Raw genomic sequence first — 12878 nt, 5'->3', positions numbered from 1 at the left:
AAAACTGGCACTTGCACACAACTTTCTGTTTTTATTCAGTCTAGGCAGTTCAAAGGAAAAGGATTGAGTTTATTTTCTAGGTAAACAGAGTGAGTGTGAATGGCGTGTTGTTTCATGATTGATCAATAAAGCAGACCCGTTTTAGGTTAACCCAGATGGTGCTTGTGGCAAGACCAACCCATGATGCAAAAGCTTGTTCCCTCAGCCCGAGATGAGAGGTGAGAAACCTGCTCTGCTTAGGCTTCAGGGCTTTGGTTTTGATTACTGTAAGCCAATGAACATTAACATAATCATTTGCATGTGAATGATGTCTTGAAGTTGAGGGTTTAAAAAGGTTTCTGACACAGGGATGCTTTTGGAATTTGCATAAGTTCTTCTCTTTAATCATCTTGTTCTCCAGTTGCAGCTATAGCTATTATTGGTTTTTGGTTTTTTTTTTGTTTTTTGGGGGGTGGGGTGTGTGTGTGTGTGTGTGTGTGTGTGTGTGTGTGTGTGTGTGTGTGTGTGTGTGTGTGTGTGTGTGTGTGTGTGTGTGTGTGTGTGTTTTAGGTCATTCCCAGTTTGGCTAGCAGCTGCAGGGCAAAAAGATTTATGCATGTCTTTCTTCTATACCTGTCTGATGTTCTAGCTTTTGAGAATAGCACGTAGCACTGCAAAGCATCTCCACATGCCTGCAGACTGGCATTAACTGACCAGTGGATTCTTCTGTACTGGGCATGCTTCAGAAACAACACAGTCAGAAGAGAAGGCCCCAAACAGGTGCCTTCTTGTTGCCAGAGCCCTCTCTGGCCAGCTGGTAGTGCTTGTGTAAGAGTTGGCTGAACTCCCAAGAAAGGAGCTGTGATGAAGGGCTTGGAGGGATCTTTTTAATAGCCCGTTTTGAAAAATGTCCTCTCGCTCCCATTTAGTTACATATATTGCATAGATTCTCATTAAGTTTCATAGGTTTACTTGCATTAATTTCATAAGTTCATTGATGTTTTATTAATGAATGACGGTCATCTTAGATTGTCTTTCCATTTTCTTTCCTTAAAGGTAATACATTGGAATAGAATCAGATTTTTGTGAAGATCTGTTTATTTTACAATACATATGATGATTTAACAGTTTTTCTTTTGCTCTCAGGTAAATTTAAGTAATATTAGTGATGCAACACCAGTTGAAAAAGAAGTCTGTGTTTGTGTCTGACGCTTACTTTAACATTTTCAAACACTGTCCTGTTTAATAGTGCAGTCTCGAGCTCATCATTTTCTTCCTGAACAGACAGAAATAAACCACCAAATTAAGAATCATGAATCCAGTCTTATACCTGCCACAACACCTCTCTATGATAAGTATTGCATTGCAACTTTATTTACTCTCGAGGAAAACTACTATAAACATCTGTGTAGACTTTCACTTTTTTCCCCCCAAGTTCTCCATGCTGTGATATCTTTTTGTTTTGACACAAATGCAATGCCTCTTCTCTCCTGAGCTGAACTGTTAATCTTTGCATCAGTACCACTCTAGGCAACTAATGTGGGCTAAGAAGAAAACAGTACTCACATAGTAGTCTTGTATCTGAGAGTACGAGGAACGCAGATGTTTCAGTCTGACTGGGAATCCCTCCACAAACTCGCACCATTTGTCCTTGCAGTTGATTCTTTTGCTCCGAGCGTACTCAAACAGCAGTGCTGTCAGAAAGCAGGAGGGCCCTTGAGAAGAGCATTCTTGAAGCAGGTGTCTTGTCTCACTGGCTGTTAATCCTTTCGTAAGAGTTGGCTGGACCCCAAAGGGTGGCGATGAGCTGCAGGACTTCCTGTTTCCTTATTGGCTGGAGATGCAGTTTAGTAGTAATACATACCCCCTCTTAGCCTATGCCATCACACACACACACACACACACACACACTCCCTCTCTCTCTCTTTCTCTCGCTCTCCCATTCAGTTACATAAGTTTTTTATGTTGCATAAAAAATAATTTTTAAAGAATAAGAGTCATCTTAGATTTTTTTTTCTTTTATAGTCATTTATCCATGATTTGTAATACATTAGAATCAGATGTTTTTAAAGAAGCTTATCTAACCGTGCATATGATGATGTAATCAACCATGTTCTCCTCTTACTCTCCTACTCAATTACGTAGGTTTTTGAAGTTGCATATATTAAATCAGTTATCCATGACTATAACACACTCTATTTAATTAATTGGACTTCTTGTGTTGTCATTCCAACACTGCCTGTCTCTTGTTCCTTTTCTTAGGCGCATAGGGTTACATTACTTCTGTCACAAACTGATAAGAACAGCAGGTAAGCATTTAATCAGAGGGTTGCCAGTTCAAGCTCCACTACTGCCAAGTTAGCACTGTTGGACCCCTGAGCAAGGCCCTTAACCCTCAATTACTCAGATTGTACCCAATCATAATTGTAAGTTGTTCTGTATAAAGTCATCACAAATGCAAGTCTGGATAACCATAGAGTACAACCTGTTACTGACTTATTGCTATAAAATCTGTAGATCTGTAATAATTAAAAGCATTAAGAACTCCATGCACACCATTAGGGATCGTTAGGGATTGCTAATTGACCAACATTTATTACCACGATTATTCTAGTTGATCCAAAGCAGCTGTTCAAAAGACTCTCTCAAATTCTTGAAAATGACACAAATAAAGTAAGATACTCATAATACCACACCTTTCCACATTGGCTTTAGCAAACTCACAGAATACTGGAAGACGTAAACAATTCAGATACTAATTTAGACCTATGTAGTTCATGAGGTCATCGATCAATCACCCATTCCTGTCAGATGACAACATGAATAGGTCGTGAATCTTTACCTCATGAATGGGCTGCCTAAAAAGGATGGATTCCTTCTTGAGTTTTGGTCCTCTCAAGATTTCTTCCTTAATTTCACCCAGGGACATTTTCTTTGCCACTGTTTTAAAAAGTGCTTGTGTTGTAAGATGAGTGATATAAATAAATTCGACTTGCTCTTAGTCAGCTTGCCTGATGAGGTTTCATTCCTCAGATTTCATGCAAAGCCTGAAGAGTTATTAAGCAGAATGGCTTACAGACATGCAGTGAATCAGACGATTCACAGGAGCAAGGTGTTCATGTATTTCTGGTACACAAACAATTTCAGGCTCATTTTTTACGAGTCGCCTGCCTTGAGAGGTCATTTCTACCTGCCTGATACATTCTAAGAAAGGTGCAAAGTAATTGTGAATATGAAATGTTATTCATTTATAGCTGCTACAGCAGCACAGTAAATGTCAGGACAGCAGGTAGGTGGGGGCAGCAGTAGAGAGCTTTTGTTTTTAACAGCCGCCGGAGTCGTCACAGACATCGCAGTCATGCTCCGGGTGTGGTTGCTGTGGTCACAAATGTCTTGTGATAGCAAATTCTTGAAAATTGGTGTTAAGCAAATAGAATTGGTTACTGCTTTCGGGTGTCACAATCACTGCGAATTTCAAGGATTTTTCCCAACATACATTAGAGGGACGGATGGAAGGAAATGCTGTAATGTGACCTTGAGTATGAAAAAGGTGCTATATAAATTTAAATTCTTCTTGTTGTTTTTTCTGTTTCAGCTGCATATTAAAAGATTTGAACCAAATTAATATAAATTGTGCTCTCATGTTGGTCTGAGGCAGATTTACAAAACACATCATCAAAAAGATTGTTATTATTTTGCCTTCTTTGTCTTTGTGAGTCCCTTGACTCAAAGTGGGTATTCAGAACATGAAATAAACGTATGTTTATGCTTTCCATAATTTTCCAGTTGTTGAAAATCTTAATTATCATTATTAATATATCTGATTTAACTCCAGAAATATGATTTTCCTCAGGTCCTTAGCATAACACCTCAGTCCAATTTTGGGAGTTAGGTTCACTGGAAAAGCTGTACTAATCATGTGTTAATCAAGGTATCTTAAGTATTATTATCTGATGTATTATTGTCCAGTGCTTAGCTGTAAGTCATTTTCATATGCAAGATTTTACGTTTCCTCAAATGTTAAAATGACAATCTGACCGTTATTCAATGTTCAGGGCTGAGCTTACAGGTTAAAGGCTGTTCTTGGTGCAAAGAGCTTCTTGTACACCACCAGCCTTCATTCAGTACTGCTGGTGTGAGCAGAGGAAAATGTAAATTGTATTAAAGGAGTGTCAACTTTATCTCCAAAATTTGATTGTTACGTTTTCATTTGTTTTTTCTTAATTATGTATTTTAAACAAAAACGTTACAGGTTATTATTATTTTTCCTATCTCAACATGAATAAATTATGAGAAGATTGCTTTTAAGGAACCTACTGGATTTTATCATAGGCATGGATTTCATCACTTATGTATGATTAAACTAAGATTTGTATTGTAACATCTGTAGCATCTGTAACATCTGTAATGTAACATCTGGAATATACATCTTACCACTCATCTCATGTAAAAAAACTGAAGCTCTTGAGCTCAGATTTGCTGAGCCTACAGGAATTGCATAAAGACATATTTTATTTCTGGGTCATCAACTTGAGTGAAGTTCCATATTTCACATAAAGAGGAGGCAAGTTTCTGTTAAGCAATAGAAAGTATCATTTCGGGCTGATGTTTAACGTAAATGTGCCTTACTCATGCTTTTTACCTGTGAATCAGCTGAGTAGACTATGTGTTGCTTTGTAATGTGGAAAAGATATATTGTGTTGGTGAGTTCTCCCACAGCTACTGGTAGCAAATGTGGAGGCCTAAAAGGTATAACACCGGGCCCCTCCCTACCACGTCCTTAACCCCAATTTGGGAGGGTGACCCACGCTGCACAGGTTATGTTTTGTGACTCAGTTTATCATGTGACTGTCACACCCTCCATGTGATAAGCTGCCTGCCTCGTCATCTGTGTGAGAGTCACAGCAATGAGGATCAGTCAGTGAGTAAGGGGAAAATACAGGACTATATTTCAAAAACCTCTGAGCTGTAACTTGAGCGAAACCGGATCACTAAGGTTCATGTCCACTGCTGACATAGTCTGTAGTTTTATACTTATCTTTTGCCTGACAAATGCAATGAATGCACACCTACATTCATGCAACACTCAAAGCGGCAATACCCTATAGTGCGCAAAAGTGTGTGCCATTCCTCTGCAATCCAGTAGATGTCAGCAGATAGTAGCTCCAGCATGAAAATTGGTGACTGTGTAAAAACATGGTTTTAAAAGGTGATTTGGTTGGGTTAGTCTTCATTACAGTCAGCCAATCATCAAACACAAACCATTTTGAAGACTTGTTTATATTTTTTATAGGCACCATGGCTTCATGGGGAAACAGACAGCAGAATGCCAATTAGACTTCAGGTTATAAATGGTTTATTTTTTACTGGATTAAAACGGAGGCAGTGTGGAAAGGCCAATCTTTTGTCATCTTTAAAGGAAATCAATTTGTCAAACAGTAGCATACCACATCATTCTTTGTGGTTGTGTTAGTTTCTCAGGTTTCTTTTTTTCTTCTTCTTTATATGGCTATGCCGCAGTCTTTCGCAAGTGACGCAGAAGAAACATTTTAACGGACGTGTTAGGGTGTGCACAGCAGAAACCGGGTCTGACCATGCCTGTGCGGGGGAGGTCATCGCACACATGACTGCTACACCAGCTCTGTCTGCAAAAATGGAAACTAAAGCAAGGATTGGGGGGGGGGGGGGGGGCATGAGCTTTATATCCATTACATACATGTTTTGCAGCTTGCACACCTGCATGTATGTTTCTGTGATGTCTTTGCAAGCCTTCACTTCCTGTCTCTGGAACACTATGTTCGCACTATTTTCTAACATGATCGTCATCTGATGCAAATTTTTGCCACCATGAGGTTGGCCTGTGACCAGTAAGCTTACCCGTGGAATACACGTGTGGTCATGTACCAGCTTCCCTCTTGCCCTGCCCCCTGTGGAGGGTTTCACGAATTAAACCGAGCTGATATGTTTACCACTGATTGCCACTTATGTACACGTTTGATGTCTGGAGAGACCTTCTGAGCTTTCAGACTATTAAACATGTATCAAAACAAAGAGTGGGGGGTGTGTGTGTGTGTGGATGCCAACAGGAAAAAGCAACAAAGAGTCATGTCATATGGGGCAACAAACCATACACACACTGTCATACAGCAACACTTGGCTTCAGTGCTCTATAGTAGCCCTAAGTAATGTGACATTACTGTACACTTCAGTACAAGGAGTCAGTGTACAGTATCTAGTGCACTAGAGTGTGATATTATGTTAAATCAGTGGCTTTTTATCCTGATACAGCAGTTTCAAAGGAAGCCAGGTCAGTACTATGCAATGATAGGCGTCACAAAAACTGCAAACCCATGTTTTTCCATCTACTTCCTTTCAGTTCTGATCTAATGAAAGAACTGCTGAGAAATATCTCTCCTCACTTGGCAATATTCAGCCCAACACCGCTAGCACCTCTGTACCGTAGTCTCAAATTTCCACTTTGCAAAAGTAAATTCACATGCAAATGGGAAAACTTGAGTCATACAGTGAATAATAAAATCCTTGCATGGCCAGCTGAGGTGGACTTTTTCCCTCCATTCTTAACCCCTAAACTGGTTTGGCCTGGGTTGAGTAAGCCAAGACTTTACCACAGGCGTGCTAACAACACTTACAGGAGGCCTATATATCAATATTACAATGTTGACATGAGCAGTTCCTATGATATTTCTTTTCTACAGAGGTTAGAACATGTTACTTATAGTCTAAGTCTAAGTCTAGGCCTTTAAAGGTTTTTAGAAACTTGCTTTGGTCAGTAAGACTAGGTCTAATCAGGATGTTTGGATGACTGTTTCACAGAACTGATTCAGAGTTGTTCCCATGGGCCCCTTTTGAGAGATGTTTGAAAGACATCTGAAGTATTGAACTTCTGCGAAGTTCATATAAGCACACAAAACTGAATTCAATTATTCCTTTTTAAAGGTATAATACCCCATATTATAAGCATCACAACCACTGTTCCCTAAACCTGCCCATTTAATCACTGCAATTATTATTATTATTATTATTATTATTATTTAAATTATATGATTGACATACTCTCAGATTTGCGTATATGCATAGTTTACTTTTGTAAATCGCTTTTGTAAATATACAACAGAAATGTATTTATATTGACATGTAGTCAAGCTCATACTCTCTTTAGCCACCAGAGGCCAGTAGAGATATGCGTTTATGACCTCTCGACTCGATTACTGCAATTCCGTTTCCATAGGACTGCCCTCTAAAACCTGTGCTAGATTTACAGTACATTCAAAACTCAACGGCTGGAGTATTGACACATGCCAGACAAAGCACTCCTGTCACCCCTGACTTCTATATCTTATACTGGCTACCAGTTATGGCTCACATTCAACAAAAACACTTCTCTTAACATTGAAATCTTTACATCAACCTACTCTATATTATTTTCCTGGGATACTCCGCTTTGACCTGTCCATCTCATTCTGTTGCTGTATACTGTATGCTCGTTATATTGTTGTCTTATATTCTATATTAAGTGCACTCTACATGTCCACTATTGCACTACTGCACTATTGTCTGTTCCAGTCTTTGTTTTATCATATGTACATGTTCCTTAATCTGATCTGTAAAGCCACCTTGAGCTAGTCAAAGGCACTGTGTAAATAAAACAGGTTGTTGTTTTTTTTCTCTCTCTTAGACATTATGTCCTAGGTAAAAGTGTTTTTTAGATGCAAGCAAGTTTTTGTATTCAGGATATGTCCAGTGCCGTGGCTCTTTGCTTCCACAGAGCTCTAATCATACAAACATACCAGACACAATAACTGATGATAGTGAACATATATTTATTTACTTTTGTATTGTCATTTAATAACTCAACCCATAACAAACTGACCTTATAGGTCTACTCTCCAGCATGACTCTTTTGCGTCATGCATATCAACATAAATTAAATGTATTACTATGCTATAATAATTATACATTAGACAACTAATAAACCAGACTTAAATAAATAAGTACTAGTTACACCATTGGTGCATATTATAGCTTACTGGTGCACAGTAGAATTGTTTGTACAATAAATCTCGCACAATTAGTGGGGATTCTTCCTCGCTGTTGAAAACAGCACAGTTTCTTGTCACAATAATGCATAATCAGCTTTATCCTAGTTCACCTTTACTCTTGTGGTGATTATATGAAAAAAACCCTTCTTATTTCAGTCAGATATGATATTTTTCACCTCCAATTTTTCTGCACATTTTATAAATGCCATTTATCTAAAGGTCTTCATGTGGCTCATTAAATGAACCATCACTGTATAAATAAGAGAGCAGCACAGGGATGCTGGTGTGGGTCAGCAGCCTGAAGCCCTGCGTGGCGTGGAAGTCAGTCGTGGAAGCTTTCCAGCCACTCCAGCAGAGAGTCCAGCTCTCCTATGGCCTTTACAGAAGCTGCTCCTATCTCCAGCTGTGTGAAAACACAAGAAAAGTGAGCAAACCTGCCAGAGCTGGGATCAGGTACCCCTCTCCCAGGTGGGTGTCTTCATTTAACTATGTGAGGCAAAAACTGATCCCAGATCATCAGCATAACATTCAGTGTTGGCTACAGTGGAGCTGTGGGCTGCTAATTACCTTATCATAGTTGACTTGAATTGCATGGAATTTCTCATTGGCCTCCTTGCTGCACTGACAGTGCATCTGAGCATGCTTTAAAAAAGAAGAGCTCATTATTATTATGATGTAAGAACGAAAGGGAAAAGCTTAGCTTATACCAGCAGCTGTGCTCAGCATGTCAGTATTCCAACTAAGTTAGATGCTAATAATCCTATTTGGATGGACATGTGTGCAGTGCAATAGTATTGCAAGGGAATGGTACATACACATGCTCTCAGGTCCTTGGTGATGCTGTGGAAAGAGTTGGCCAGCACACTGGTGGTTCTTCGATGGAGGGACTGACTGCTGCTGTAGTTGCTGAAGACCTTCTCCATGTAGAATTGCAAGACATGCCTGAGGAAGCAGCAGCTGTCCATGGCCTGGAAAAAGAACAGCAGGTCAGGAGCACTGTTCACATGGCCAGCAATTACCTGCACATACACCCAGCCTGTTTAAGAGTGTCTCACCTGGAGGTTTTTCATTACATCCCCTCTTAGTAGCTTCACACCTTTGTGTGTGTCTTCTGAGATCTGTAGGTAACAAGAGATGGTATCATGAGTGTAGATTTCAGACATGCTTGGCCACAAAACCTCTGTTGTCAAACTGGTCAAAGGTAAAGTAAGAAGCTGAACTGTCTCTGGAATTTTTGGCTCTGGTTCAAGCACAGTGATGAAGTCATGAGTGATTAGGTTCTGCAAGAGAGACATTCTTTCTGTTTATCTTTGGCTTGTAAATTGCTACTTCAGGGAAGATATTTTTCTGTTATTTTACCAAAGACGACACAAGAATTTCCCAGCAAGCTTTTGTGACAAGTCTCTAGACTTACAATGAGCTCAACAATAATGGTGAATAATAACAAAAACATTCTGTTATGCATTCTTCCAAAACTGAATTGTTATGGGATTCTGTCCTAGTCAGGTGTGAACATTGTTATCAGAAATTCTGTAGCTGTTGTCTTTGCTAGAATGAACTGGAGTTATGAAAAGAATATTGCTCTAATAACGAAAGTACATTGCCCGGATTTCTGGATTATCTCTTACATCATAAGAGCAAAGAAACAAATCTTCTAACAGGATACCTCTCATAGATATCACATTACAGTAAATCAGCATTACAAGTCAGACATCATTACTGCTTGCATTACACTGCTACTGGTCCTGCTATGAGAGAGATAATGCTGGGCTTTTGGAGCCCAGAGCCTCCATTTTCTCACCATGCTCTTGCGAATGTGTTGGAAGTGGTGCCTGAGCTCACGAGTGTGTACGGTCAGGGAACAGAGACCCAGATGAAGCTTGTGCCCCAGGGCTGTGCCCCACAGGCTAGCCAGCAAGGTGCACCCAATTAGGCCACAAATCAGCAGGGAGGTCTTCATTGCAAGTTTGACTGTCTGACCTGGACAACAAACTCATATTTATTTCGTGCCAACTCTGTCCTTTAAATCACAGTTTCTCCACCCAGTCCTTGGAACCTACCAGACATCCCTTATGTTTTCTCCAACCCAGCTCCTGGTACACCTGTACCAGGTATTCAGTGTTCCCAAGGGTTTGGGTGAGGTGGGCTGAGAGCAAGTCAGAGCAAAAATGTGGAGCTTCTGCTGGGCCCTGAGTTAAGACTAGGTTGAGACTGATTTGAGACTGGGTTGAGACTGATTTGAGACTGGGTTGAGAAACTGTGCTTTAAACAGTCTTGCATCATGCTGCAGTTGCTTTGTCATCCTTAATGACAAAGTTAGTTTGTATAATATCAGCATAAAGATATTATTGTATTAAGACTAGCTCTAAGATATTAATCATAATCACCAATTATAAATCTCCAAAACATATATACCATTAGGACCATACAACATACATCTTGATTACAGAATACAATATGTAGGCAGTTTAGCTTCAATTGCAGGTAAACCATCTGCATATCTGCAACAATAATTTTACTTAGTGTGGGAAGAATACATTCAACACAGATATGTTACAAAAATCTCTGGTAATTAGTCTTAGAGAGGCTTGTCTTGAGTAAGTCAAATAATGTCCATCATACGTTACCTGGTGATGCCTGTTGGATGCTTGTGTTCAGAGTGGTGTGCGTTTCCATGCTGATTTCAGCAGCCCTTATATTGCGAGGGAAGAGGAAGTCATCAGGCTTTCCTTGGCTTTTACTTACCTTTACTGTAAGAGGAAGTTGCAGCCATGAGTGCCATCACTACGTTAATGCTTGGGGTGGAGACCAACAGTGCAAGAGTACTGCTGTGTAGTAGCATTTTTACATATTTTACCTAATTGTCTACACTTTGGTAAATTTGAACTTTTGTTACTTTCATTTTATTTAGACCGGATAGTGGCCTGTTATTGATGTGAGATCATAAGCTCTATATATGTAAAGTTTTAACTGACTGCAATTGCACAGTGAGATTTTTATTCAAGATTTTTGCTGAAAAATTATATTCATATTCAAAATATATTATATTTATATAAATATAAATTATATTTGCTCAGGTCTTCTACCAGAGTAGTATTTTAGCTGTTTCCAGGACTGCACACTTCTGGATGTTGTTCCTGGGATCTGTTGGAGCCATTCTTCCAGTTTGTGGGTCACTGCCCCTAATGCTTCAGTTACAATAGGAACCACAGTTGGCTACACCCTCCACATCTTTTCTAGCTCTTCCTTCAGCCCTTGATATTTTTCAAGCTTCTCTTGTTCCTTTTTCCTGATGTTGTTATTACTACATCCCTCTTCTGCTGTTTGTGCCCCACTACTATGTCTGGTTGGTTAGCCATTTCCATCTTGTCTGTCTGTATCTGGAAGTCCCACAGGGTCTTAGTGTGGTCATTTTCCACCACCTTTGGGGGTATATCCTACTTGGACCTTGGAATGTCCAGTCTGTACTCAGCACAGATGTTTTGTGTATGCTATGCTAGCCACATGGTCCATGTTCAGCCTGCCTGCTAGCATCTAGCATCCCCCTGTTATGTGCTGGATTGTCTCAGGGGTATCTGAGTACACTGCCTATGTCTGGGGTCCTGCCTGGTGTGGTAGATCTTAGCCTCTATTAACCTTGTGTTCAGTGCTTGTTCCTGTGTTACCATGATTAGTGCCTTTGTGCTGTCTTTCAATCCAGCCTTTTCCAGCTATTCGTAGGATTTCTCCATATCAGCCACTTCCATGATCTGCCAGTGGTACATATCACACGGGGTTTTTGCCTCCCATCATGGACCCTGCTCCTTCTCATTTCCTTCACTTGAGGCCCATCATCATCCATCATCAGATCCAGGAGTACACCCAGATGATGATTTTATATAAACTGTATATAAAATCAACCTCAGATAAGAAGAAATGAAATAAATTCTTGTGCAAACATTTGAATAGCAATTTTAAACTCACATGGATTCATTTTATTGCAATCTTGCACACGTTTGATAGATAGTATAAGATATGAAAGGTATGTATAGTAACTTTTTAATGTTTTCATTCAACATAATGATAAACTCATTAAATATAAAGATGATCTCATTCAGTTTAAAAAATGAATATTAGAAATATTTAAATGCAGCAGTGGTTTTTCCCGGAAAACCACAGCAGTCTAACTAGGTTAGTCATCTTTGTCATATCAGCGAGTACGTGAATTCAGCAATTTCTATATTTATCTTGACAGTGCTCTTGGTTGTAAGGTTGGAATTTTTACTCCAAACAGGCTTTTATGTTGCTCATCTATTGTGCCCACAAGCCTAAGACTTGCATGGCAGCTTCATTTCCTGGGCAAGGGATTTCCTCTAACTTTTACTGAATGACTAGTCATGTTTCATCATCACCACGTTCAGTCTTTTTTACCTCACTGGCAAATTTCCAAGCTCAATATTTCAGTTACATAACATATAAACAACTTAATAAATGTTTCTATAGAAAATAGGCACTAACAGCTAAAGTCTTAATAACAGCAACTTTATTAATAATAGGACTTTGTCTCAGCTCGCCAGAACCGTGTTTCTTCCTCACAGCATCTAATTGCAGTAGGATTCATATCACTTGTTTTTCTTTTCAGTGTTGATGTACGTAGGCAGGTACCGAATTGTGTGTCCTCTCCAGACTCATTTCCTGGCACTGCGCATCGGACCAGCATTGCTTTGATTGTTCTCATCAAACCTGCCTCCTTAATTCTCGTAATTGGGTGTGGTAAGAACTTGGCATGGGGACAGATTTCTGAATCCTGCTACAGTGATTATGGACTACAGATATGAACCAATTGTGCATTCATGTTCA

At 39.5% G+C, this 12878-nt stretch overlaps 1 protein-coding gene across 1 annotated transcript; it reads right to left on the bottom strand.

Annotated features, from left to right (window-relative positions):
* Nucleotides 1-8354: 8354 nt before the first annotated feature.
* On the bottom strand, nucleotides 8355-9999 carry il19l (interleukin 19 like). The gene is made up of 5 exons (XM_027012935.2): nucleotides 9841-9999; nucleotides 9095-9157; nucleotides 8855-9007; nucleotides 8607-8681; nucleotides 8355-8442 (listed from the first exon to the last, which is right to left on the bottom strand). Exons 1-5 carry the CDS (start codon nucleotides 9997-9999, stop codon nucleotides 8362-8364), a joined length of 531 nt encoding a protein of 176 aa, XP_026868736.1. The 3' UTR covers nucleotides 8355-8361.
* Nucleotides 10000-12878: the final 2879 nt, after the last annotated feature.

Source organism: Electrophorus electricus, chromosome 20 (assembly GCF_013358815.1).
Source record: "Electrophorus electricus isolate fEleEle1 chromosome 20, fEleEle1.pri, whole genome shotgun sequence".
Classification (NCBI taxonomy): Eukaryota; Metazoa; Chordata; class Actinopteri; order Gymnotiformes; family Gymnotidae; genus Electrophorus; species Electrophorus electricus.
This window is presented reverse-complemented; position numbering and strand designations above follow the sequence as displayed.